Here is a 25,415-nt window from a genome sequence, read left to right as displayed (position 1 = left end):
CAAACACTGCAGCAAGACAGAGGAGGGAGCCGGCAAGACGGTAAACATCCAGGGGCAACAGAGGAAAACACTGCATTGCCCTCGACTGGGGCCGCACAAAATACTTCACAGGGCCGCAGGTTGGACACCCCTGCTCTAAAATGTAAATGATGTAAGTCACTCTGGCATTTATCTGAAAAGAAGTACATACCGTATTTTTCACTCCATAAGACACACCTCATCAGAAGACACCCCAGATTTAGAGGAAAACAAGAAAACCCCCCATTCTGAACCAAACCAAACCTCCCTCACTCCCTGCCAGGCTTTGCACCCTGCCCCCCTCCCTGCCAGGCTCTGCACCCTTTCCCCCCTTCCCTGACTTGTAACCTATCACCCCCCTCACCTCTGGTGGTCTAGTGGTAGGCTGGGACAGGAGGGATCCATCCCAGCTGACTGACAATTTTTTCCTCCTCCTCCTCCCCTCCCCCCCCCCCACGGTACTACTTTTTAAAACAAGGCATGCATGCCGGCCCTTCCTTTTAAAACACCCCCCACCCCACAGCACCTTTTTAAGCGCCCCTTAAGCCTGGTGGTCCTGGGCCCCCCCCCCCCCCACTTTCAGAATGGCTGCAATCAGTTCTCACGAGTCTTATTGCCATTCTCTCATGACTGCTGGGTTATTATGGATTGTGGCCTATGATGAGAACTAAAGGCATGAAAGTGCATATCACACACCCCACCCTTTCTGCTCATGTACAGAAGTTGATGGGGGAGGGGGAATGACAACTTCACCTACCTACTGCTTGGGAAAGAGCCTTCTCCACAACAGTCCTGGTGAGAGACCAACTCTCATCTCTTGGCATCTTCTTGAGACGCTTCAGGATTGTGAGCGAGCTGTCCCTCTGCCTAACCAAAGCCTTCTTCAGCAAGGCCTGCAGCAGCTGGCGGAACCTAGAGGAGTCACAGCTGAGGTTCAGTGGCAAGAATTTCCTGAGCAGGTCAAGCTCCATCCCCGACAGTGTCTGATTGGTTTTAGGGCTGCGACACAGGATGCCCAAAGTTGCTAGCCGCACGGCCTCATCCTCACAATGAATACAGAAGCTGAGTTTTTGTAGCGTTTCACCATCTAAGACCACAGCCCCAGACATCTTCTTCTGGACGCTCAGTAGAGTGAGCCAGGCCTGGAGCCGAGCTGAATCCATGCCCTTGAAGCCCTCCGCAAGCAGAGTGCAAGCAGCTGGAAAGATTCGTAAGGTACATACCAGTAGGTAGTTGGCAGCATTGCTTTGCAGAAAGGAGTCGGATGAAGTCAGGGCATCAGAGAGGGTGGGTAACCAGCAATGCGCCCAAAACTGTGCCAGTTCCTCCTCAGAGATACTTGCAATGCTGTCTGCCCACTGTTGCCTCTGGAGCTCCAGAAGTGTCTTGTACAGTTCTGCAGCAGGGGGGCATAAGTAGTTTGTGGAGAGGCAAAGCAGAAGCTGGTGAGGCAACTCTCTAAACACATCCAGAACCTGTTGTAAAATAAGTCGAGTTACTTACTGTGCCTCTATCAGCCTAGAGCAGGGGTTTCCAACCTAGTCAGTATTCAGGACACCCATAATGAATATGCATAAAATAGATTTGCATACAATGAATATAGTGAATGCAAATTTCTCTCATGCACATTCACTGGCTTGGTGTGTTTCAAAGTTGAGTTGAGAATCTCTGGCCAAGAGGAAATAGATTTTGGAAAAAAAAATCTGAAATAGCAGAAGGGAGATACATGGCAGGAAGTGTGTGCGTGGTGGGAATATGAAACAGCAGTGGGTGCTGCAAGGCAGGAATGAGGAGCCCTGGCAGAGCTTATGTGGAGAGAGCAGGGGTGAGCTACATGGTACAAGACAGAGGTGCTGGCAAAGGTATGTGAGGGACGGGGTGGGGAAGTGTCTCAGTAGTGAAATAGGGCAGGAGTGAGGGGCACTGGACAAACTTTATGCACGCAGGGAAGGGGGGGGAGGTCTCCGTACTGGAACAGCAGATGTGAACTTTAAGGCAGGAGTCGAGGGAGTATCCTTAAGGGGAAGTAGCAGCGTTATATAGACTCCCTTCACAGAGGGAAATTCAAGTTAAGAGTTATCAGACATCCGGATTTACTCTGACATGTCCGGGCGTCTGGATGGCTATTCAAAACCTGGCACTTTGTCCAGGAAAGAACTCCCAATCAGTGGTTGGGAAGAAATGCCTGGAGTCCATGTTTAACCTTTCTCTGAGCCCTTATCCATCTCTTACTGGTAAATCGTCAACTCCTGCCAATGACATATGGCTTTTAGAATGACACAGTAGATGTTACCCGCAGCTAGCCACGAGTAGCCACGAGTAACCCGCCAAAACGGTGGAGGGGGGAAGGTGCTCACCGCAGGGACAAGGCCATCCACTGCCCTGTGGAGCGGTGAATGGCCTTGTCCCTGCAGTTAAGGGAGGGAACGCGATCAGTCACCGATTGTGCGCGGCCCCTTCCTACCTACCCACCCAAATCTATCTATCTTCATCCCCCTTACCTTCACAGTGTGTTTTAAGGTTTCAGACTTGTTGAAAGCCGCCGGAGCGTATGTGCAGTCGCATGTGTGTGTGGCCAGAAGCTTCTCCTCTGACGCAACTTCCAGTTGCTCCGGTGGCTTTCAACAAGTCTGAAACCTTAAAACATGCCAAGAAGGTAAGGGGGAGGGAGGGAGATGCACGGACCGCATGAGGGGTGCCGAAGGGCAGTGAGGTGGAGAGAGGGAAGGGTGGATGCTGCGGGGATGAGGCGGTGAAGGGGACGGTGGTCCAGTGACAGGGCCAGATTTTTTCTCCATGTCATTCTCTAATATGGCTCTGTATTCCTGTAGGCAATGATTTGGATGTGAAGTATTCAGTTTTGAACAACTGCCTGGTTGCTGTTGCAAAGTGGCTTGAAACCCAGAAACAAATTATGCCCTGGTAACTTTGAAAACAGGGAAGAGAACTGAATATAATCCTGAATATAATATAATTAAACTCATTCCTATCCATCATCCTTTCATTAATAAGTCGGATCTTTTTCAAATTCCAAAGAATTGGAAGATTCTTGCTCCTTGTTTTCTCAATTCTCATAATTATTTTTTCTTTAGGAAAAATTTGAAAACTATCGTTTTAAGATATTTATATTATGCTGAAACTGCTATTCTAAAATCTGCAGGCTATTCCCAAGTATACTCATATTTTGATCTCTTTGAATTGTAAACCACTTTGAACCCAATGATTGTATTGTATTGATCTATTGTTCCAATTCCTACAGCAGGGCAATACTGCAACTTGGCTTTTGCTGGGGAAGGAAGAGCAAGATTTTAACACCCTTTGTCAAAACTTCCCAATTTAAATATGTAGCCAATGATCTCTTTCAAATTCAGATAAATACGAGGTACAAAATCTTAAAATCCTTACATCAACAAGCAACTAAATATTTAGCTAGTGCAGTCCTTGAAGGTCACAATCCAGTCAGGTTTTTTGGATTTCCCCCAATGAATATGCACGAGATCTGCGTGTACTTCCTCCGTTGTATGCAAATAGATCTCATGCATATTCATTGGTGGCATCCTGAAAACCTGACTTGGTTGCCCACCCCTCAGCTAGTGGATCCCATTATACCTCAAAGAGGATGCATCTTTCTTCTCAACTCTTACTACTGAAATTAATCACAGCACACAGCAACTAAGAGGGTCCAAGCATGACACCTATTATTCTCTAAAGCCTGAACAGTCAAGCTTTTGGTTAAATAACCTGCTGTGGACAGGAAAGAATGGTAGAGCTTAGAGAAATCCATGCTACATATCACTGAAGGTGATCTTGGCTGCTTTTCTATTAACTGTGTAAATCACAAAACTACAAAAATAGTGTTTGTTATGTGCTTTTCATTGGTTCTACAAAATTGCCCTGGGCTAATTTGAAGACACTGCTCTACCACCCTGTTCTTACCTTCTCAGGTCCAACATAGGGCAGGAGGGCACAGAGTGCCGAGTATCTGACTTTCCTCTGCCAGGGAATAGCTATAATCTTCTGCAGGAACTCATGGAAAATGGGTCGCTCTGCATCTCCAAAATGCTGACATTCTAGACGGTAAATGTCCAAGAGGTGTTGAAAGGCATCCAGAAGAAACACAGACACACCATCCACCTATAGGAGACAGGAGAGAGAGACATGCCATCCCTTGCCCCATTTTTCACTTTTCCCCAACCTCTGCTCAATACTAGTATCACCCCTCCCGCCCTCAACCCCACCAATTGCAGCAAGCACTGGGAAAACATTAGTGCATGTTCTTGATCAGGGGCACTGCCCATTACCGGGTTTTCTGCATTGATCCAGATGAGCCGAGTCAGTTTCTTGAAAAGTTCTGAACTGCTGGTCAGTAGCCGTTTCTCCTTCATTCGCCAGGTATCTGGTACACATTCCTTCAGTCGCTGGAGCCAGATGGCGAGCACTGGGTTGGGTAATCCCATGAAAGTGAACCACAAGTCACATTACAGCCATAAAATGAAATACCCTGTTCTAAAAGCTAGTCTCACCCTTCTTCAGTGTTTCAAGCTATTGCCCTTCTTTCACGCTACCTATCCCTACCCCACGGCACAAGCTGTTCTTCCCCCTCTCTCCTCTCACCTTGGAGACTGTGGTAGTGATAGCTGAGTTTCTCTTGGCACAGGGCAGACAATGCTGGGAACAGCACATCTAATAGAAGGCAGCCCTATAGAGACAGAATATTAGTATGTGGCTTTGACTAGGGTCTCTCACACTGAAGTAATACCCATCTCCTGCCCTTCCCCCATCCAAGGCATTGTGTAGTGCCTGTGGCTAAAAAATGGGCTGTACCTGTCCCAGGGACCCGCTGGATGCACAGCTCAGGATATCCTTCCGGCCACAGGTCAACAAGCCGCTGATGAGTGGCAATCCGTGTAATTCATCCTCTGAACTGATGGAGGCAGACAGTGTCAACTTCCCAAACATCACCTCCCCAGTACCTGAAGTGGAGACAGGAACATTACAACAGGGTCAGGACCAGCTCTTACTCTAGAACAGAGGTAGGAAATTCTGGTCCTCAAGAGCCACAGGCAGGTCAGGTTTTCAGGATATCCAAAATGAATATGTATGAGATGGATTTGCATGCACTGCCTCCTTGAGATGCAAATCTATCTCATGCATATTTATTGTGGATATCCTGAAAACCTTACCCGTCTGTGGCTCTCGAGGACCAGAATTGCCTACCCCTGCTCTAGAAAATACACAATGGTAGTGGTGATGGGGGGAGGGGCAGTATTTTAAGTATATATCATAGAGCTTAGCCTGACCAAATCTCAACCAAAGGCCTATATCATTAAATGGATCTTCTGCGTCAAAGACTTGTTACACTGCCAAGGAGAAAGAGCGACTCGGTTGCTGGTCTGGGACATTGATGACCCCACCCCGGTGTGACATCACTCCAGGTCATGGAGTGAAGAAGGCCAGGGCAGCGCTGGAGGTTCTGAGACCTACCTTGATAATTTGCTACTGCCTTTCCTGCTAAAGAGTCCCCAGAAGATCTTGTTGGGAAGCCTCTGTGTTCTGCCAGCTGTTGGTCTGGGCATTGCTGGTCCTGCCCCCTTGAGTAGCATCACTCCAGGTCACAGGGTGAAGAAGGCCAAAGCAATGCCGGAGGTGCAATGCAATGGAGGTGAACGCACCTCCTTATCACGCTGATGAAAGAGCAACAATAAAGGAGCTCCTTAGGGTGGACATTGGAAGAACATTAGGAAGACGGTGGAGGAGGTTGTGGTGGAAGTTTAAAATTGAGAACATCATTTGGAGTGAGAGACGAGTTCTATTCCAGGTTTAACAGGAAAAGGAACATATGGGGGGGGGGGGTTTGAGTGGGATGGTACATAAATTCCAAAGACAAGTAACTGGGGTTAGATGTTTGAAACAGGTGAACGTGCATTGTGATAAGAAATTGGGCACTGAATTATTGAAGATAGGATTAGTGAATGCTCGTTCAATGAGGAATAAGAGTACTATAATCTGTGATGTGTTGAGAGAAGAGAGAGATGATATGTTATGTGTAAGCAAAGCTTGGCTGTTCATGCAGACTTAATAGTAGCTAGGGAATGTTGTTATCAAGGGTATGAATGGGAATGGTCACGTAGATCACGAAAAAAGAAGGGGGTGTACTTTTTTTTTTATAAGAAACATCTTAGTTTACGGATTGTGGCAAAAAATGTACCAGAATGGGGAGAAATATTGGTTGCTTCAAATTCTACCACCGTGGTAGGTGTTATATATTCTCCACCTGGAAAACTAGTTTGTTAGCAGGATTAGATGTTGATTTTGAAAAACTGGATTTTAGTTGGTGATTTTAATGTTCCTATAAATCCGAGTTTTTATGTTCTTATTTGAGCTGCTGCAGACTTGTTCCATAACACAAATAATGAAAGATGCGACTCATGCAGCAGGTCATACATTGGACTTAGTTTTAGGCCCCAAAATGGATGACAGCACTGTGCGATTCACCAGATGTGAGAGATATTAGTTGGAGTGATCATAAGTTCATCTCTTTTTATTTCAAAGTTATTGGATCAAGGGATTGGATGTGTTGGAACATAAAAAATAATTGTACCAAGATCTCAGTCTGAGGTTAAGGAGCTTGAAAAAGTATGAATTCCAAAATTTCACCTTTGATGTGGATTGGCCTTCCCTCTGCCGGGTTCCTCCTTATGATGCAAGTTCCTGACTTTGCAAAAAGAGGAAGTTGCATCATAAAGGAGGGGCCCAGCAGAGGAAAGGCCATGAGCACCATTGAGATCGGCTCACTCTTCTACAAAGTATGTGCTAGCAGCAGGGAGAGAAGGAAGCCCTCTGGAGACAGCTGGAACTGCAGGACCAGCAAGCGGGGGGTAGGAGTGGCTGGAGCCACCGGACCCATAAGCAAGGGGGGAGACTGGAGGCATGATGGACAGCTCGGGGAGCTGTGATCGTGGGGGAGGGGGGAGAGTTTTTCCATGAGAGCAAAGCTTTTTACCGCTCCTGCAGAGTGGCAAAAAGTTTTGCTCCCAGACCTACGGTAAACAGACCAAATTTGCCGGTTTCTGCGGTTTACCTTGGGAATGTGTCACCGTGACATTCTCTAACCCTCACCTTTCTGAAGCAGCTGGAAGAGATTCCGCACAGCCTGGGATCCTCTATCAGGCTCAGGTGAGGTATTCACCAACATACTCACAGCTGTACCAGCCAGATCCCAGCTGTACCCCATCTGGAATCAGAGAGAAGAGATAGAAAACTATCAGCATCTCCTCCTGCTCTGGTAAAACATTATAAAGATAGAAACCCTATATTCCCAACTATGGGTACAAAGCAAACTAGGGCTCTACTCACCATACTGAAAATTTGAATATTGTCTCCATAACCCAACACACACTCCCTTCCATCACTACACTTGAGTGTGATAGTATGTGATGATCTCAAGATGGCCAAAACAGGTTGAAAAGGCGACAGCGAAAGCTAAAAGAATGCTAGGGTACATAGGGAGCAGTATGGCCAGTTGGAAAAAGGAGGTATTTATGACCCTATATAAGCCACAACTGTCTCCGAGTGGAACCTCTGCAGCACGAATACATGAAGCTGCCAAAATACTGAAGTTAGAGAAAAAATAAAACACGAGCAGAAAAGACTAGCTCCTACTGTCTTGCTTGTAGGACGACAACTAGAAGTCAGAGGGCATTCCTGAGGTAAGAGGGGAGAGTCAAAAAGTATGTAAATGACGCTTCCTACAAGAAATCTCATGAGATGGAATTGACTACTACTACTAATCACTTATATAACACTGAAAAGTGTATGCAGCGCTGTACATTTTGACATTTATAGACAGTCCCTGCTTGGAAGAACTTTCAATCTAACTTGGACAGATATACAACATATAGGGTTGGAGATGCTTGGACCCGTGCTCTTCAACATCTTTATAAATGATCTGGACACAGGTACGACGAGCGAGGTGATTAAATTTGCGGACGATACGAAGTTATTCAGAGTAGTGAAGACACAGGGGGATCGTGAAGATCTGCAACGTGACATAATCAGGCTCGAGGAATGGGCATCGACATGGCAGATGAGGTTCAACGTGGATAAGTGTAAAGTGATGCATGTCAGTAACAAAAATCTCATGCACAAATACAGGATGTCCAGGGCAGTACTTGGAGAGACCTCCCAGGAAAGGGACTTGGGAGTTCTGATCGACAAGTCGATGAAGCCGTCCACACAATGTGCGGCGGTGGAGAAAAAGGTGAACAGAATGCTAGGAATGATAAAGAAGGGGATCACGAAAAGAGCGACTAAGATGGTTAAGGGGTTGGAGAAGCTGCCGTACAGCAAAAGATTAGAGAAATTGGGCCCCTTCTCTCTCGAACAGAGGAGATTGAGAGGGGACATGATCGAAACATTCAAGGTACTGAAGGGGATAGACTTAGTAGATAAGGACTGCTGGGAATGATGGACCACTGGTCTACCCAGCAGCGGCAATCCTTATGTTCTTATGCAGAATCCAAGGTGAAAGGAGTTAGGAGTTGAAAGCACTCTCAAAGAAGTGCGCTTTTAACTGGGCCTTGAACACTGCCAGAGACAGAGCCTGCTGTAGGGATTTGGGTAGCTTGTTCCAAGCATATGGCACAGCAAGGAAGAAAAGACAGAAAGTGACTACCCACTTGTCCAGGAATAGAGTGGGATTGTACAAGAAGTATTATTCCGAACATATCGGAAAAGGAAAACCAGATTTGAAAAGAATTATTTTAAATAGCACACTTCCTAGTTAACCCAACTGAATTAACAACCTTTTTCAAAGCAAAAGTAGACCATGTCACAACTGACCCTGATAAAGGAAACACAGCAAACTGCATAGAGGTACTAGGAAATAACACAAAATCAAAAGAGAGAGAGAGAGAAACCCCTCCACAAACAAAATGCCCAGCAGATAGGGAGAGAGAGAGAGAGAGAGAATTCCTCCCAGTACCCATCAGTGATTAGGGAGACACAACGTAGACAATATTGGAAGACTGGGGGGAGGGGGGAAAGAGGGCAGTTAAAAATGGAGGAAATTCTGGGATGAAAAGAAGGTGGATAAGAATCCTCAAATTTAAAAAATATACTGTGAAGGTAGGAGTTGGAATCAGACAGTAGAAAAATAGGAGTCAAAATTGAAGGTTTGGTGTACCGACTCGACAGCCTTAGCAGTCAATGTCGCACACAATGGTGACAAACTCAGGACATGTGCCGAGTCTCCCAGTTTAAAGCATGCCATTCTCACCTTTCTTGGGAGCATCTGTACCAGGGATCCCAAAATGCTCTGCAGAGCTTCACTATTTTCGGTACTACTCCAAACCAGAGGGCTGATCACATCTGGCATCACCTGGAACAGTTGCAGACACACCTGGAGGAGACCAAAGACTTCAAAAGATCAACGTTGTGTCTACTCAGCTGTATGCACAAAGTAACGGCCTCTTTTTACAAAGCCGCACAGCAACAGCCCTGAAGCCCTTTAAATCTCTATGGGCTTCGGGGCCGTTAGCACAGCGCAGCCGCTAGTGTGGCTTTGTAAAAGAGGCCGTAAGCCATTCGGAGGCCCGGTTCCCTGACATAGCTTAAGTTTGAGAGAATGAGACAGTACTTGAAATTCTGGCTCAAAATTTAAATGTCATGGTACAGTGGCATAGCGAGTGTGAATAGCGCCCGGGGTGGTGGCACCCCTTTCCCACCCTCTTCCCTGCCAAATACACATGCCCCTTCCCTGTACCTTTTTACCTTCGGCGTGAGCAGCGACAAACTTGCTTCCCGCGTCGGTTTCAGAGCTCTCTCCAATATCACTTACTCCCGACAGTGATGTCAGGGAAAGCTCTGAAGCCCACGCGGGCAGCAAGTTAATAACTGCTTGCGCTGAAGATAAAAAGGTATGAGGAAGGGGTGCTGGCGCCCCGAGGAAGACTGCACCCGGAGCGGACCACCCCCTTCACTACGCTACTGTCATGGTATGCGTTAAAACGAAGACGCTAATTAACCTTGCACATTACAACATGACCCTTTGGCACCAAGAACTCAGACAGAGCACTACAGGCTCACAGATCATTGCTCCCACCTTCCAGAAACAATTTAATGTTATTTCATTCCAGCATTTCTAATCCACATATACCAAAAGAGCTCCAAGAGGATCTCAATAAGATAAAACATGCACTATAAGAAGATTACATGAGTAAAACAATAATTCTGTACTTAACAAAAAGGAACAAAGCTCATATAAAGTATACCCTCGCAAATTCACGGATTCAGTCATTCGCGGTATTTTCTGACTGCCTCTTCCGGTCAGAAAATATCACAAATGACTGGCCAAAGCTCTAAACGCTCAGCCAGCCTTCCCTTCCCCAACCTGCGGTCTTCCCTGGCCATGCCCCCTCCCACTCGTGCTCGTTTCGAAGGTTACCCAGCAGAAGTAAGCCGAGTAGGGACCCCTCCTGACGAAGGACCCGAAACTCGAGTCGGGGGGCCGGGCTTAAGTTCAATTTTAACAAGCATGGATGATGATAGCAAGCACTATTAGCACAAGCACTTTAAGAATTAAGCACTTTAATCTCACCGCAGCTGGAAATTAAGGAAAATGAGGCCAAGCCTATTGAAGTAGTCATCAAGATAAGTGTATTTTGATTATTTACAAGTATACACAATAAGACTCATTGAGATATATAAATGAAGGAGGCTGGCAAAGGGACAAGAGAAGTGTTATGATGGTCCCAAAGTACCCCAGTTCGGTGAGACCACAGAATTCACGGGTATCGGTCTGAACACTTCACCATTAATATTATAATTATATTTATTTGTATTTATTTATAAGAGCTGTGATAATAATAAGTAGTGATACAATAATCATCACAGAATAATATTGTATATCTCCCCAGTAGTTGGTAAAGCATGCCCCCTCCCACAACATGTTGAGCAGAAAAAATCACCACCAACAATCTCCGGCAGACGCTGATGACTAAGGCAACCAGGGCACCTTTGCTGGGGTAGTCGTGGGGAAACATCAAGGGTAAGTACTCAGCACCATGCTCAAGGCTTGGAGAGCAGCCCCACGCTGACTCCTATTCAGAGGGCCAGTTTTTCACGAGCTTTGTAAATTTCACTCAGCCATGCGCTCAGTAACTTCACAAAGCTGATTACAAGCTTCAGTGAAATCCTGAGGGAGCAACAGTGACGCAGGTGCAAACAAGCCGAGGGAGCCCCCGAGAACAGAATAGGATCCAGCACTGTCCTCAGCCAGGAATCGGTAAGACCTTGGGAACTGAGGGTCATTATCTGTTCCCTTCAGCAGGGACTCAGAAGAGGGGGAAGGGAGGCAGCACAAGGCTAATAACGCCTTCTCTGCATCTTAACTTCTTTTAAAGCCAGAGAAGGACTAGGGAAATAAATGATCGTCGAAAGAGAGGAGGAGGAGTGCCAATTACAATACTCTTCCAATAGTTGCAGTTTTTCAACATTTGCGGTCACTCCACGAACGGAAATCATAATACAGATGGCCTGCCACTTGAAACGATGTGGGAAAGGTCAATAACACATTCCATGTTGTTGCTCACTCTATCTATCAACTCTGTAAGCTCCCTGGGAATGCCCAGGCCAACTCTTTTTGTAAAATCGCCTTGAACTGAAAGGTATTGGCGGGATAGAAAACACTAAACATAGAAACATAGAAATAGACGGCAGATAAGGGCCCACGGCCCATCCAGTCTGCCCACCTTAATGTCCCTCCCCTACCTTTGCCCTGTGAATAGATCCCATGTGCCGATCCCATTTGGCCTTAAAATCAGGCACGCTGCTGGCCTCAATCACCTGTAGTGGAAGACTATTCCAGCGATCAACCACTCTTTCAGTGAAAAAGAATTTCCTGGTGTCACCTCGTAGTTTCCCGCCCCTGATTTTCAACGGATGCCCTCTTGTTGTCGTGGGACCCTTGAAAAAGAAGATATCTTCCTCCGCCTCGATGCGGCCCGTAAGATACTTGAACGTCTCGATCATGTCTCCCCTCTCTCTGTGCTCCTCGAGCGAGTATAGCTGTAATTTGTCAAGCCGTTTTTCATATGGTAGATCCTTGAGTCCCGAGACCATCCGGGTGGCCATTCTTTGCACTAATGTAAATGAAAACGAGGAAAGGGGGGGGGGAAAACCCCAAACAAACCACACCACACTTCTTTTTTTTTCGGGGGGGGGGAGGTTGCTTGCTAATAATAACGTGCACTCTTTGCAAAGAGTACACCCTCTTCATGACAAGATGGCCAAGAAAACCTGAATGCAAATGAAAATTCCCATAAATTACACAGGAAATTTGAAACAAAAATTTTCTGGCTGCCCATAAAGACAACATTAAAGCACACCACTCAATAGAGCAGTGGTTCCCAACCCTGTCCTGGAGGAGCACCAGGCCAATTGGGTTTTCAGGCTAGCCCTAATGAATATGCATGAAGCAAATTTGCATGCCTATCACTTCCATCATATGCAAATCTCTCTCATGCATATTCATTAGGGCTAGCCTGAAAACCCAATTGGCCTGGTGTTCCTCCAGGACAGGGTTGGGAATCACTGCAATAGAGAATGACATGGGGGCAAATTTTTCCCCGTCCCCACGGGAACTAATTTTCCCATCTCCGCAAGTTCTTTTCCTGTCCCTGCCCCATTCCTGAAGCTCCATCCTCATCTGCAAAAGCCTCAAACACTTTAATATCATAAGTGTAAGAGGCTTGTGCAGTTAAGGCAGAGCTTACAGGAATGGGGCAGGGACAACAACAAAACTCGCAGTGACAGGACAGGGAACGGAACAAATTTGTCCCCATGTCATTCTCTACCATTCAACTTCCTGCCTCAAAGCTAGGATTTAATGGACAAAATATATACAGCAGTGAGACATTTTATATAGCTGATTTAGTCAAAAAAAGTGACCTGTAAAAATGTCCGTTGTCCCATAACTTTTTTCTATAAAGAAGGGCATTTTCGATATGACATCTAAAATTCAAGATTAGACTTTTTGCAGAAGACACATGAGAATCCAGTACCAAAACACGCCCATTTTCAAAAACATCTTATCTTTTTTCTTTTTTTTTCAAAAACAGATATATTTGTTCTCAGTGCATCTATCTTTTTGAACCATTTATGAAAAACACACATCCAAACATCCATTGGGACATAGGAGCTGCCAGAATTCTTAACAGACGTCTCGGCAAAGGAGTGGGGCACCCTTGGGGGCACTGCAGTACACTTCACATAAGTCCCAGGTACACATCTCATCACAACCCCATTATATTGTATGGTGAGCCCTCCAAAACCTAATGTAGACTCAACTGTTAGACTACACCAATAGCCCTTATATCTGCGACACATATATGTGGGTATATTAGGAAGGCTCAGAAATGTGTAGTGATTAGTGGAGGAGTATGGGCCTGAGTCACCATCTCTATAGTTCACTACACCACCACCATCAGGCTACTCCAAGAACCAGCTTGCTGCTCTTATAGGACTAGCCATAATATCCGAAGCTGTCATCTAGGCAGGTATGCACTGTTTCATTAACATCTTTGGAGGGGGGGGGGAGTGTCAGTGACCACTGGGAGAACGTGCGAGGGGTCATCTGGTCACTTTTTGATACTTTATTGTTACAACAGGTCCAGCTCCAGACAGCTTGGGCTTATTACATTTATCACTGGAGGCCCAATTGAATAGAACATCTTCCAACCAGTGCAAGATCCTGCCAAAAATTCCCATTTTGATCCCTATGGACACATCATCACTGGTCACTTTTATTACAAGTATTATTATACCAATAACACTTCATCACAATATCTATTATACATGTTCAAACATACCCATTTATATGTTTAGGACCCCTGAGGAAGACACTTGGGTCAAAACATGGACCGTGTGGATATTTTATTGACTTTTCTATTTGAATAAAAGCCTCAATCAGGAACATCACTTTCCACAGGCTTTTTGTTTGGTTTGGATTTTTGTTTCATCTGTGGATTACACGGGTCGACTTTTTGGTTGGCCTTTCAGACAATACCAAGGCAGCAGAAGGGAAGGAGTTGGGAAGAACACAGAAGACCAGGCTGGAGCTACAGATAATTAGAAGATAATACTCTCCAGAGAGCAACCAAAGGCATCCCAAGCTTCTCGTTTCAGTGACTGCTCTTACCTTGACTGTGAAGTGCTCCCATTCTACATCTTTTACTGCCTCATCCTGCAGCACCTGCTGAAAAGTGGCAGCAATTTTTTTCAGCATCAGGGGGAGGGTCCGTCTAAGATACCTGCGAGCAGTGGCACTCTCCTGAAGATACATACACACTGTAGGAGAGACAGAACAATCATGAACAGAGTCAGAGATAAAATCACTTTGGAAATGGAGAATAAGGTACTCACCTGCCTCCAGGTTTCCAGCAAGCAGTACCTACAGGCAAAAGAGGAGATGACAACAGAATGAGAGCAAGCTAATAAGAGTCCCAGCAAAAACTTGCAGGATATCTCATGGCAATGAGCGGGAGGTACTATGGCTAAGTACACTTAAGATAGTTGAGGGGGTGGGTGATAGTGGAAATGAAAGCAGACAGTAAATATAGGAAGACTGGGAAAAGGAAAGGGGGATTAAAATTGGAAGACTGGAGTAAGTAATAAAAGCAATTAATGCAGCGGGGTTTAAAAAAAAATTAAGCTTTGGACAAACTCCTGGAGGAAAGCCACTGTTTAATCATGGGTTAAGCAGCATGATATCTTGCTACTCTTTGGACTCTGCCAGGTACTTGTGACCTGGACTAGCTGCTTTTGGAAACAGGATACTAGCTAAATAGACCCTAAGTCTGAACCTGTACAGCAGCAACTCTTATGCCATACCTTGCTTTCTTAGGGCATGCCATGCTTACACTGAGCATGGTACCTCTCTCATTGTCCTAGGCTGGAGTACTGTGGCATGTGAACCAGTGCACTAAGAGTGGAATTTCCCTTCCTCCCATTGCCTTGGAATTGGCCACACACCAGTTCCATTGATGAACCTCTCTTACCTCTTTCTCCTCTAGAACCTCCTTCATTAATTGCTCCACCTCCTGGGAACAAAGGCTCTCTTTACTGTACGATAACTTTACAATGATCTGTAGTATTGTGGAGAAAACATAGAAAAGTCCAACCTCAGTTATGGAACAACTCTTCTGGGCTATGAGAGGAAAGGAGAAATTAGAACTTATCTGCTAGATTTTCTCTCTTTTAGTCTCTCCAGACCAGCACAGACCAATGGGTTTATGCACCTCTGCCAGAAGGTGGAGACTGAGAAATGCTTACTTCTGAACTAAGTATAAGTGTGCTATGTAGTCCCTCCCCAAGTCAGTCCATGAACAGCCAAGCAGACCAACAACAAACCAGTGCTTCTTCCTCCACCTTTTTTTTTCTTGTTTTTACATTACATTACATTACGGATTTCTATTCCGCCTATACCTTGCAGTTCAAGGCGGATTACAAAAGATTTGACTGGACATTTCCAGTGATGAACACATTACAAAAGATTTGACTAGACATTTCCAGTGATGAACACATTACAGAATGTTTGACTGGACATTTTCCAGTGAAGATACAATTTTTTTTTTTTAAGGGGGGGGTAGCTGGATAGAAATCTAGGGGATCTTACGGGTTGGATAGTAAACTGATAGTGCCGAACTGTGTGATATTAGCAAATGGAATATAGTTAGAGTAGGCAAGATTACAATCTATTTTAGGGGTCTGTTTACTTGAAAGGTGTTTAGGTGGGATATTTGGGGGAGAATTATCTGGCGGTAGGTGAATTCTGTGGAGGTAGGTGAATTATCTGGAGGTAGGTGAAATTAGCTGGAGGTAGGTGAAGAGGGTTTAAGATATTTGGATTAATTTTTTGAAAAGCAGGGTTCTGATTGTAAATTTGTTACAACAGTAAATTTACAAATTTACAACAGTAAATTTGTTTTATAAACTACAACAAATTTACTGGGACCACTTAACTCTGTCCCACACTGTTCCAGTGCTAACAGTCCCCAGCTAAACCAGCGAACCAGGTGCTGCTGCCCCAAAAGAAACACCAAGACTCCCTTTTCTTATAACCTCTCTAAATCCTACACTATTTCCTCAAGAAGAAAAACAGTTCATATCTCTCAGTATGAGCCAAAACTAACTTCTACAGTGGTATAGAAAAAATGGATAGGCTCTGTGCCAGTCTAGAGCAGTGATTCCCAACCCTGTCCTGGAGGAACACCAGGCCAATCGGGTTTTCAGGCTAGCCCTAATGAATATGCATGAGAGAGATTTGCATATGATGGAAGTGATAGGCATGCAAATTTGCTTCATGCATATTCATTAGGGCTAGCCTGAAAACCCAATTGGCCTGGTGTTCCTCCAGGACAGGGTTGGGAACCACTGGTCTTGAGGGACTAAAAGAAAGAAAATTAGCAGGCAAGTTCTAATTTCTCCTTCTATAGCATCCCTCCAGACCGGCACAGATGGGAAGTACCAAAACTGTGACCATTAAGGGCAGGACTCCAGGAGCCCAGTCTGCAGCACCTGCACTCCAAACACTGCATCTCTGTATGACTGAACATCCACCCAATAGTGCTTAACAAGGGAATAGAGCTACAACTACACTGCCACCCAGCAAACGTTAACCGGAGAAATCAATGAGTATTCTGCCCACAAGGCTGCCTGCCCTCTCGTGGAGTGTGCCTTGAGAAATTCTGGATCTTCTTTTTTAACAAATATGCCGACGATTCCTTGATAGATCTCTGTCATTCCAAGCAGGCAAATGCAATAAATGTCTAACCACCCTCATTTCAAATGCACCCTCCTACCAAACCTTCAGGAAATCAATTAAAACCTATCTCTTTGATAAATTTCTCCGACTCCCTTCCTGCCTTGTTGTTTCTCTGATATGCCTCCAGATATACCTGACTACTCTTGACTCGTTAATATAATTTGAAAGTCTTTTCTGTAACATCACTGTCTGTGTACAGTCTCTTCCTCTATAAACTGCTCTGAACTGCTGTGGTATTGCGGTATACAAAAATAAAGTTATTATTATTATTATTATAGTCTCTTTAATTCATCAAGCAATAGTGGTTTTAAAAACTGCTTCTCCTTTCCATTGGTCACCATCAGGACAAAAAAGTGATCAGTAAATTATTCACAAATCATACAGGTTGGGTTTTTTATGATCTATGATTACAGTGATGTTTCAATCAATTGATCAGCTTCGGCTGTTTTGAAACGATATACAAATGGTCTGAGGTCTTTTTCCCTCCTGGTATGGAAATGATGTATAGCTAAGATCCATATTGTTATAGTATTATTATACAGTACACTGGATGTGGAAATTTATAATAATTTATCCAGCTCTACTTTGAATTTATCTTTCGAGGAATGGTTGTAGAGTTTTTTGTCTAATTGTTGGCATCATAGGAGAAATCACAGAAGTTGTGGCTGCCGCAGTTAGCGAGAGACCCATGGCCCCCAACGAGGAAGCAGCTCCCAAGGCCTGTAAACAAAAGGCCTGGTACATAGTGATAACAAAGTCTGATGAAAACCCCTTCAAAGGAAACCTATAAAAAGCCCAGCTGGGGAATCTGAAGAAGTCTCTGCAGCTTCCCATCAGGAACACTGATCCACAGCAGCAGACTCTGATATCTCAGACAAATGCCAAAGCTACTGCCATTACAGGAACCGTTCCATCCCCACGGTTTATGGCCTCCCCTGATGACAGCACCAAAGAATCTTGCGGGCCACTGGATTCCGGCACTTCCACACAAAGTTTACAGGCCTCTTCTGCATCTTACTCCCCACCGGGAGCAGACCACTCATTTTTTTAATCTCTTCCCACTCATTGTGGGAAGAGATAATAAGAGAGCCACACTAATGCCACACACACACACACACACACACAAAAACATGCAGCAGCCCTGGGCAAAAAAGAACTGTCACCCAACTAAACAGAACAGGACTCCAGGTAAGTTCTCCGTAGGGCAAACACCAATTCAAAAGATGTTATTCTTGTTATTTTTCTTTTTCACACTAAAATAGCAACTCAAAAGGAGGGCAAACCCTCACGGGCTTTCCAAGCTACTGTCTCTGCTGAAAACAGAGAGCAGTCAAATAAACACAAATCTAATATAATAAAATGATAGGCAGTGCATGTGCACTAAAAAAACGTGTTCCCTGATCCGTCGCGGAAAAACGAGTGTGCATGTGCGCCCCTGGCTCTCACTGTGCACTATGCTCAAGCTGCCGCCATTGCTCCTCTCTCGAACTGCAGCAGGATCGAGAGAGGAGCTGCGGCGGGGGCTTTCAGGACAGAATATGATTACCATGTTTCTTTAGGCAGCCCCGGTTGTTTACTTGGATTCAATGTCAGCATTAGGGTTCGCCGGCCGAGGAAGGCCGCCGCAGCCTCGCGGCTAGGTAGGGGGGACAACAATCGCGCTTATGCTCAAATCGCCGCCACAACTCCTCTCTCGAACCGCACCAGGATCGAGAGAGGAGCTGCGGCGGGGGCTTGAGCATAAGCGCCATTGTTGTCCCCCTACCTAGCTACGAGGCTGCGGCGGCCTTCCTCACCCGGCTCACATTGAATCCAAGTAAACAACCGGGGCTGCCTAAAGAAACAAACTTTCACGGTGCTTGGCCCGCCAAACCATTCCTGCCGTTGCCGAAATTTGCCCCACCGTTCCTTCCCTTCCTCCATCAGGTACAGTTCAGCTCCGCCTATGTTAAAAGGAGCTGCTTTGAAATTGGAGCCCTGCCGCCACCGTAACACGTTCCCTCTGCTGTGGTCCCATATGTCAGAGAAGGGGCGGGACCAAGGCAGAGGGGAAAGTGCTACGGCAGTGGCAGGCCTCCGATTTCGACGCGGCTCCTTTTAACATTGGTGGAGCTGCACTGCACCTGATGGAGGGGGGGAAGGAAAGGTGGTTGTGCGCTGTTGAGCCCCTCTTTGCCCTCAGACCCTCTCCTAACTGCTCCCTCCTGTCTCAGACCACTGGGGGGAGGTGCCTGTCTTCAGCTGCCGGGATGGAGGGAGGGAAGAAGAAAGAAGGGGCCCTGGCAAGCGAGTTATCAAAAGCCAACCATAGCCTGGGACCCCTACATGGTATGAATAATGACCAGACAACAAAAGGTAACAAAAATAATTTTATTTTCTGTTTTGTGATTACAATATGTCAGATTTGAAATGTGTCTTGAGGGAGGCTGCCGCGGCGGCTTTGGACAAAGGGGTACCATTTTCGTGGGAGCCGGCCTTCGGAGAGGCTTGGGACGCGGGGACGGATGCGGGAGGGGCTGCCGCTGCGAAGGGCTTTGGTGGGGGAGCCAGCCAGACCGCGAGTGTGGGGACGTTGTAAGCGCGGGTTGGTCAAGGAGCCGCCGCTGCCGAGGCTTTGAAATTGCTCTCCCACCGTCACTCCCTCCCGCCCCGGCTCTGCCTAGGTTCAAAAGTAGGAGAGGCGGTCATCTAGCACCCGTTAATCTAACGGGCTTAAACACTAGTGGAGCAATAAACTCAAAACTTCCAAGAGTTGAGTGATTAGAAAGAGTATCCTGAATCCAAGGGAATAATCACTCTTAATAGTATTCAAAAATGTACTGTTTCAAAGATACATCCACTATTAATAAATTTTATGCTCAGAGTCATGGAGGCAATAACAGGGGAGAACCCCAACACTACTGCCTCACCACCCAATCATTGCATATTTAAGGAACTTTTGAGAAAAGTACGGTTGTTTGAATTTTTAACATCATATGCCACTAAACTGAACAGGGCTAAACTGAACAGTGGCATATGATGTAAAAAATTCAAACAACCGTACTTTTCACAAAAGTTCCTTAAATATGCGATGATTGGGCGGTGAGGCAGTAGTGTTGGGGTTCTCCCCTGTTATTGCCTCCATGACTCTGAGCATAAAATTTATTAATAGTAGATGTATCTTTGAAACAGTACATTTTGACTATTCCCCTGGATTCAGAAAACAGAGAGCAAACAGCTGAGGCACCACTATACCAAAAGAGAAGGTGGGGGAATGGAGAGGGACTCAGATTGAGTTTAGCACCCCCAAAAGGCTACAGAGAGCCCCATCTTGGTTCAGAAATCTGAAGCTAGCACTGGAAAAGCAAAAGAAACTTTTCCTCTTTTATTTTATTTCTAAAAAAAATGCTAGGGGATTGACAGAGACTGCACAAGACTCACCACCTCCATCTGCTGGCAACTGAGAAAATACTGACTTAGGGAGAGACTGCACAGCACACATACTTGGTTCAGAAGTCAGCATTTTTCAGTCTTCAACTGCTGGCCTTTATCTGCCATCATATTTCTATGTTTCTATGTAAACCCATTGGTCTGAACACCTCCAAGGAGACCATGGGACAGTGCAATAATCACCTCTGCTTACCTTTCCTAGCTTTTGAAAGGAACTTGAACTGCTCACAGCATCCAGCTGTAACACAAGTATACACTGGAGTAGAGGCAGCATCTCCACATCACTCAGCTCCCAGAATCTTTTACACATTGTGTTCAGGATTTGCAGGGCCTCATCCAGATTTCTGTCCTTGCACCTCTTCACAGAAGAACTGCCAAAAAATAAAATACAAGCTAGCATGAAGGTAAAAGACTACTGGCACGTCTCATACTGCACCTGAATACCACTGCCCACCACATCACCTGCCTACCGCTCTCTGGAAGGATTCTTACCATTACACACTGCCTGGTTCATACTACCAGTAAATCATATTCAATCACTTTTTTTGACAATCGCTACACAGACATAGTTGCGTTAGTTCCACCGATCTCTACTATCTCAGGTATTCTTTCCCCTTATAACCCCAATGTATTATGTAACATCTTTCTTCCCCCATGCTTCTCCAATTTATTATGTAACATCCTTCTTCTTGCATTTTGTAATTTGCTGATTGTCCAGCCTTCTTTCTATGTGAACCGCCTAGAAGTCAGTTTGACTATGGCGGTATAGAAAAATAAAGTTATTATTATTTACATTTTTAACGATGTCTTTTTATCCCTTTCTGCCATACACTGGCTCACTCAGCTTATGACTTACTCAAGATCACTGTCAATACCCACTTTATTCATTACTCATGATTATAGATCATGCATGTTTTGTCCTATCACCTCAAATACCATCCATTCATACTAGGGGCTGCTGTTGTAGATATTTCCTTGAATTTACTCGTTCAGTTGTCTTACCTGAATGTTGCTCACCTTGAGCTACTATGAAGATGCGCATGCAAACTTTTAAAAACAAGCACAGATCGTGTATTACGTAAAAGGTGGGTGAAGGTGCCACACGTGGCCACACCAATCACCAAGACTTCACGACAGTTACTATTCATTTCGGCGACTTACATAAACATTCACAATTCGGCTGCTCCATATATAATCAATCCCTCATCCACTCACCCGAGCGGTGGCAACTAGCATAAATACAATATGGACCAAAACAAGAGATGAAAAGCTAATAATCCTACATCTGAAGGGCCGGCAGAGAAGCCAAACCATCCCTATCGGGAATCACTTACCGTGCAAACTGCCCCAGCTTGTCCAGGAAAGCAAGCACCGAAACTCCGAGCTCCCCGAACCTCTGGTCCCCATAGAAAAGGAGGCAGCGCCGGATCAGGAGCTCTATCCGGCTCATCCTGGACCCCGGCTTCTGCAAGGGCACTCACAGGCCTACAGCCAGGGCAAAGAGGAGTCCACCCCCAGAGACCGCCTCGCGCTTCTAACCCCGCCCACAAACACTGACGATCACCTTTTCAGTTCCGAGAGCTAGCCCGCCCATAGTCTCCGCCCTGCATTTCCAGTCCCGCCCACAGGCACAGCCCTGCGCCGCCAGGCCATTTCCCCAAGACCCCTGAGCTACAAATCCCGCCCTGCACGTCAATCCTACGTCGCTGCTAGAGCTGCGGACTAGGCGAAACCAGAAGTGCGGTTTCTGGTGTGCTTCTTTTGTAATTTTCAGTTTTGTTAATTTCCTTGCGCTAATCTGGAAACCCCAGTTTAATTCTGACTCTTGTCAAACAAAAGGGGAAGTGGAAGGAAAATTAAATGTGCACGTACAAGACGAAAGTAGAGAGAAAATATTTAAGTAAAGGGAGCGCTTTTTCTTTTACGGGCGATTCTCAGCCTAATAGCGTGCAAATTTTATGTACGCTATTTGTGCAGAGAATCGCTGGTAAAGGGAAGGAGGAGCTGTGCCCGTTGATTAGGAGCATAGAGAGAGTAGTGAGGGACAGATTCTTCAAACTTTCGAATAATAAAAGAACAAGAGGGCATTCGGAAAAGTTGAAAGGGGACAGATTCAAAACGAATGCTAGGAAGTTCTTCTTTACCCAACGTGTGGTGGACACCTTGAATGCGCTTCCAGAGGACGTAATAGGGCAGAGTACGGTACTGGGGTTCAAGAAAGGATTGGACAATTTCCTGCTGGAAAAGGGGATAGAGGGGTATAGATAGAGGATTACTGCACAGGTCCTGGGCACGATGGACCTCAGGTCTGACCCAGAGGAGGCATTGCTTATGTTCTTATGTTCATTGCTCCTCTTTTCTGCAAAGCTGCTCTCTCTGCCCCCATCAACTGAGCCCCAGGTCTCCCCAGTCCTGCTTGCTCAGCTGATTGACTTGCAGGGAGAGTAGCAGAAAGAAACGTCCCACCTCCAGCTGACACCCCCTTTTTGCCCGCTGCTGCCCGGAACTCCTACCTCCCCTGTACAAGATCGGCAGGAGGAATGCCCACTCCCTCCTGCCTCAGTTGCCACTGCCTGGCTCACCCCACACACCCTGGAGGGAAGGAAGGATCCCCGGCTGCAGCTTCAGTGGGGGCGGCAGGCAGGGATCCCTGGCGTACAACTTAATTTGGGGACAAAGGCAGGGAGGGGGCACAAACTCGATAGAAGGAAGTGAGGAAGGGGCACTAACTTGGGACATAGGAGGGAGGGGATAGAAAGGGAGAATTGTTGGGCATGAGTATGTGAGGGAGAGATGATGCACATGGTGGAAAGGAAGAAAGGAAAATTGGGCAGAGAGAGAGAGGAGTGAGGCAGAGATGCATGGGGAATAGAAGGATGAGAGGGAGAAATGTTGGATATGGTGGTGGAGGGACCAGAGGGATAGATTGAAGGGGATACAAGGGGAAGGAATGTTGGGACATAGTGATGGAGGGAGAGATGTGGCATGGTGTTGGAGAGGGGTGATAAAAGGAGAAATGGGCATGGGGCTGGTGGGCAGTGGTGAAAAAGGCTGCACATGATCCAGGGTATGAGAGAGGAAGAAATGTTGAATGTGGCAGTAGTGGAGGGTGGGAGAGATGTCTGGATTTTTCAAGACAGATGCATAGAGAGACAGAGGGAGACGTTGCCAATGGGGGTGGAGGAGAGAGGAAGAAAAGTTAGACTCATGGAGGGATAGAGAGCGATATTGGTTGGGGAAAGGAATGAGGTCCAGAGGAGAAGGAAGTGTAATCAGAGGCTCATGAAATAACCAGACAACAAAGGTAGGAAAAATTATTTTATTTTCAATTTAGTGATCAAAATGTGTCCATTTTGAGAATTTATATCTGCTGTCTATATTTGGCACTATATTTGTATATTTTTCTTTAGTTACTGAGGTGACATTGCATATTTTAAAGTCATCTGCTTTGATTTCTTTGGAAAAAAAAGAATATAAATGATAACATTTTTTCTGCATACAGTGTGCTTTTTTAATTTTGTGGTTACCATTATGTATTAATAAGATTATATTGTGTGTATATGAAAAATGGATGGAAGAAATTGTATTACAATTAGTACTATTATTATGGGCGGGTCTGGGGCGGAGCTTGGGCGGGGGTACTCAGTTGGTATTTGTTAGGCTTAGGGGGTACTTGGCTTGAAGAAGTTGAGAAACACTGGGCTAGTGAACCATGGAGAAAAGGACCCAAGCTCATAAGCCACTCTAACCGCTACATTCATGGTGGAAAATGTGAGCCCACCAAAACCCTACTGTACTGCCAATATAGGGCTATTGGGGTTGTAGACAGGTGGGTATAGTGTGTTTTTTTTTGGGGGGGGGGCTCACCATATCCTATAAGGGAGTTCTAGTGAGATGTTTATGTGGCATCCTTTTTTTGAAGTTCACAGCAATGCCTTGTAAGGTTGAGCAGGGTAACTTACCAAACCCTGTCCTTAGTTGCCCGGGAATAATGATCAGTGCACGCATCTTTTCCAATCGGTTATTTTTTATTCGTTTTGGCATAAACAAGTTTCGGTAGGTAATGTGTACAGGACATCATATAAAGTCAGGCATGTCAAAGTACATCTCTCCTGGCAAATATGATCTCAAAGAGTCTATACTGGTGCGTTCCTTTATACCTTCACACTGACCAGTATAACATCACACCTGTCAACCAATCAGCCAACAGAGGCCGTCCTTATGTATGAACAAAGAAAATTCCTTTTAACATAGGAAAAGTTTTACAGATCATATTTTTGTTTACATCAATTTTTGAATGCACAACACATTATAACATACCCAATGAACACTTTGTAATTCTCAAAAAGTTTAAATCAAACCAGCCTTCTGACCAAAACTCAGTAATGTTGACAGCTTCAAATTTCACTGAACCACACAAGAACTGAAAGACCTAGACCCCCCCCTTACTGAGAATTTCCTAATATGGGCTTAAAAGAGCCTCCTGGGATGTCACAGTATAGAGAGAATTGCCTAGCTTAAAGGTCCAAGAGGTCAAACTACAGATGTGGTATTTTTCAGAATTTCTCCTTAAAGTTTCTTGAATCTTATATATGTAAAACATTTTGAAATTAAATACAAATCATTCTATCACACATCATTCTCACACATAGGGATCCCTTCACCTATACACAAGCAACACTCATATTTCATTCCTGATCAATACTGCATTCAAAACCTATTCAAGAAAGATTTTCTTCTATACCCAGCATTGGAATGTGAAATCAAATATGCTCCAAATTAACAAGCTCAAGAACATCTGTTATCAATTAGGTGGGAAACTGCACAAAGACGCAGAGAGGGATAGAAAGAAACATGGAGGCAGTTTAATTCAACATGGAATCATTAATACCTCTAGAAGTGTTATGTATATCCTGATTTCCCCTATGATTTGGCTTAATAGCAAAATACATAAAGAGAATATTAATTATACTTTTCCTTATCTGTAGTGTTTTTCTGGCCTTGGCTGCAATCCATATTCAGATTGTTATTGTTGTACCAACTTTTCGTACATTTCTATTGGGCGTGGCCTTAACTAACACATATGCTTGCATCTAACTAGATTTACCCTGAATCATACGAAAAGCAGGTATTATATGTAGAAAAA

General features: G+C 45.2%; 1 protein-coding gene across 1 annotated transcript in view; it reads right to left on the bottom strand.

The window, feature by feature from the left end:
* LOC117365839 (thyroid adenoma-associated protein homolog) overlaps positions 1-21,830 on the bottom strand; it is a 56,767-nt gene extending 34,937 nt beyond the window's left edge. The window contains exons 1-12 of the mRNA XM_033956727.1: positions 21,604-21,830; positions 20,463-20,640; positions 15,075-15,161; positions 14,440-14,467; positions 14,216-14,364; positions 9,296-9,418; positions 7,138-7,252; positions 4,843-4,991; positions 4,633-4,717; positions 4,320-4,456; positions 3,955-4,152; positions 776-1,493 (exon numbers count right to left, since the gene is read on the bottom strand). Coding sequence (XP_033812618.1) covers positions 776-1,493; positions 3,955-4,152; positions 4,320-4,456; positions 4,633-4,717; positions 4,843-4,991; positions 7,138-7,252; positions 9,296-9,418; positions 14,216-14,364; positions 14,440-14,467; positions 15,075-15,161; positions 20,463-20,640; positions 21,604-21,719 — 2,083 coding nt within the window. The 5' untranslated portion in view covers positions 21,720-21,830. The remainder of the gene's footprint in view (positions 1-775; positions 1,494-3,954; positions 4,153-4,319; positions 4,457-4,632; positions 4,718-4,842; positions 4,992-7,137; positions 7,253-9,295; positions 9,419-14,215; positions 14,365-14,439; positions 14,468-15,074; positions 15,162-20,462; positions 20,641-21,603) is intronic.
* Positions 21,831-25,415: the final 3,585 nt, after the last annotated feature.

The sequence above is a fragment of the Geotrypetes seraphini genome, chromosome 8 (assembly GCF_902459505.1).
Source record: "Geotrypetes seraphini chromosome 8, aGeoSer1.1, whole genome shotgun sequence".
Taxonomy (NCBI): domain Eukaryota; kingdom Metazoa; phylum Chordata; class Amphibia; order Gymnophiona; family Dermophiidae; genus Geotrypetes; species Geotrypetes seraphini.
This window is presented reverse-complemented; position numbering and strand designations above follow the sequence as displayed.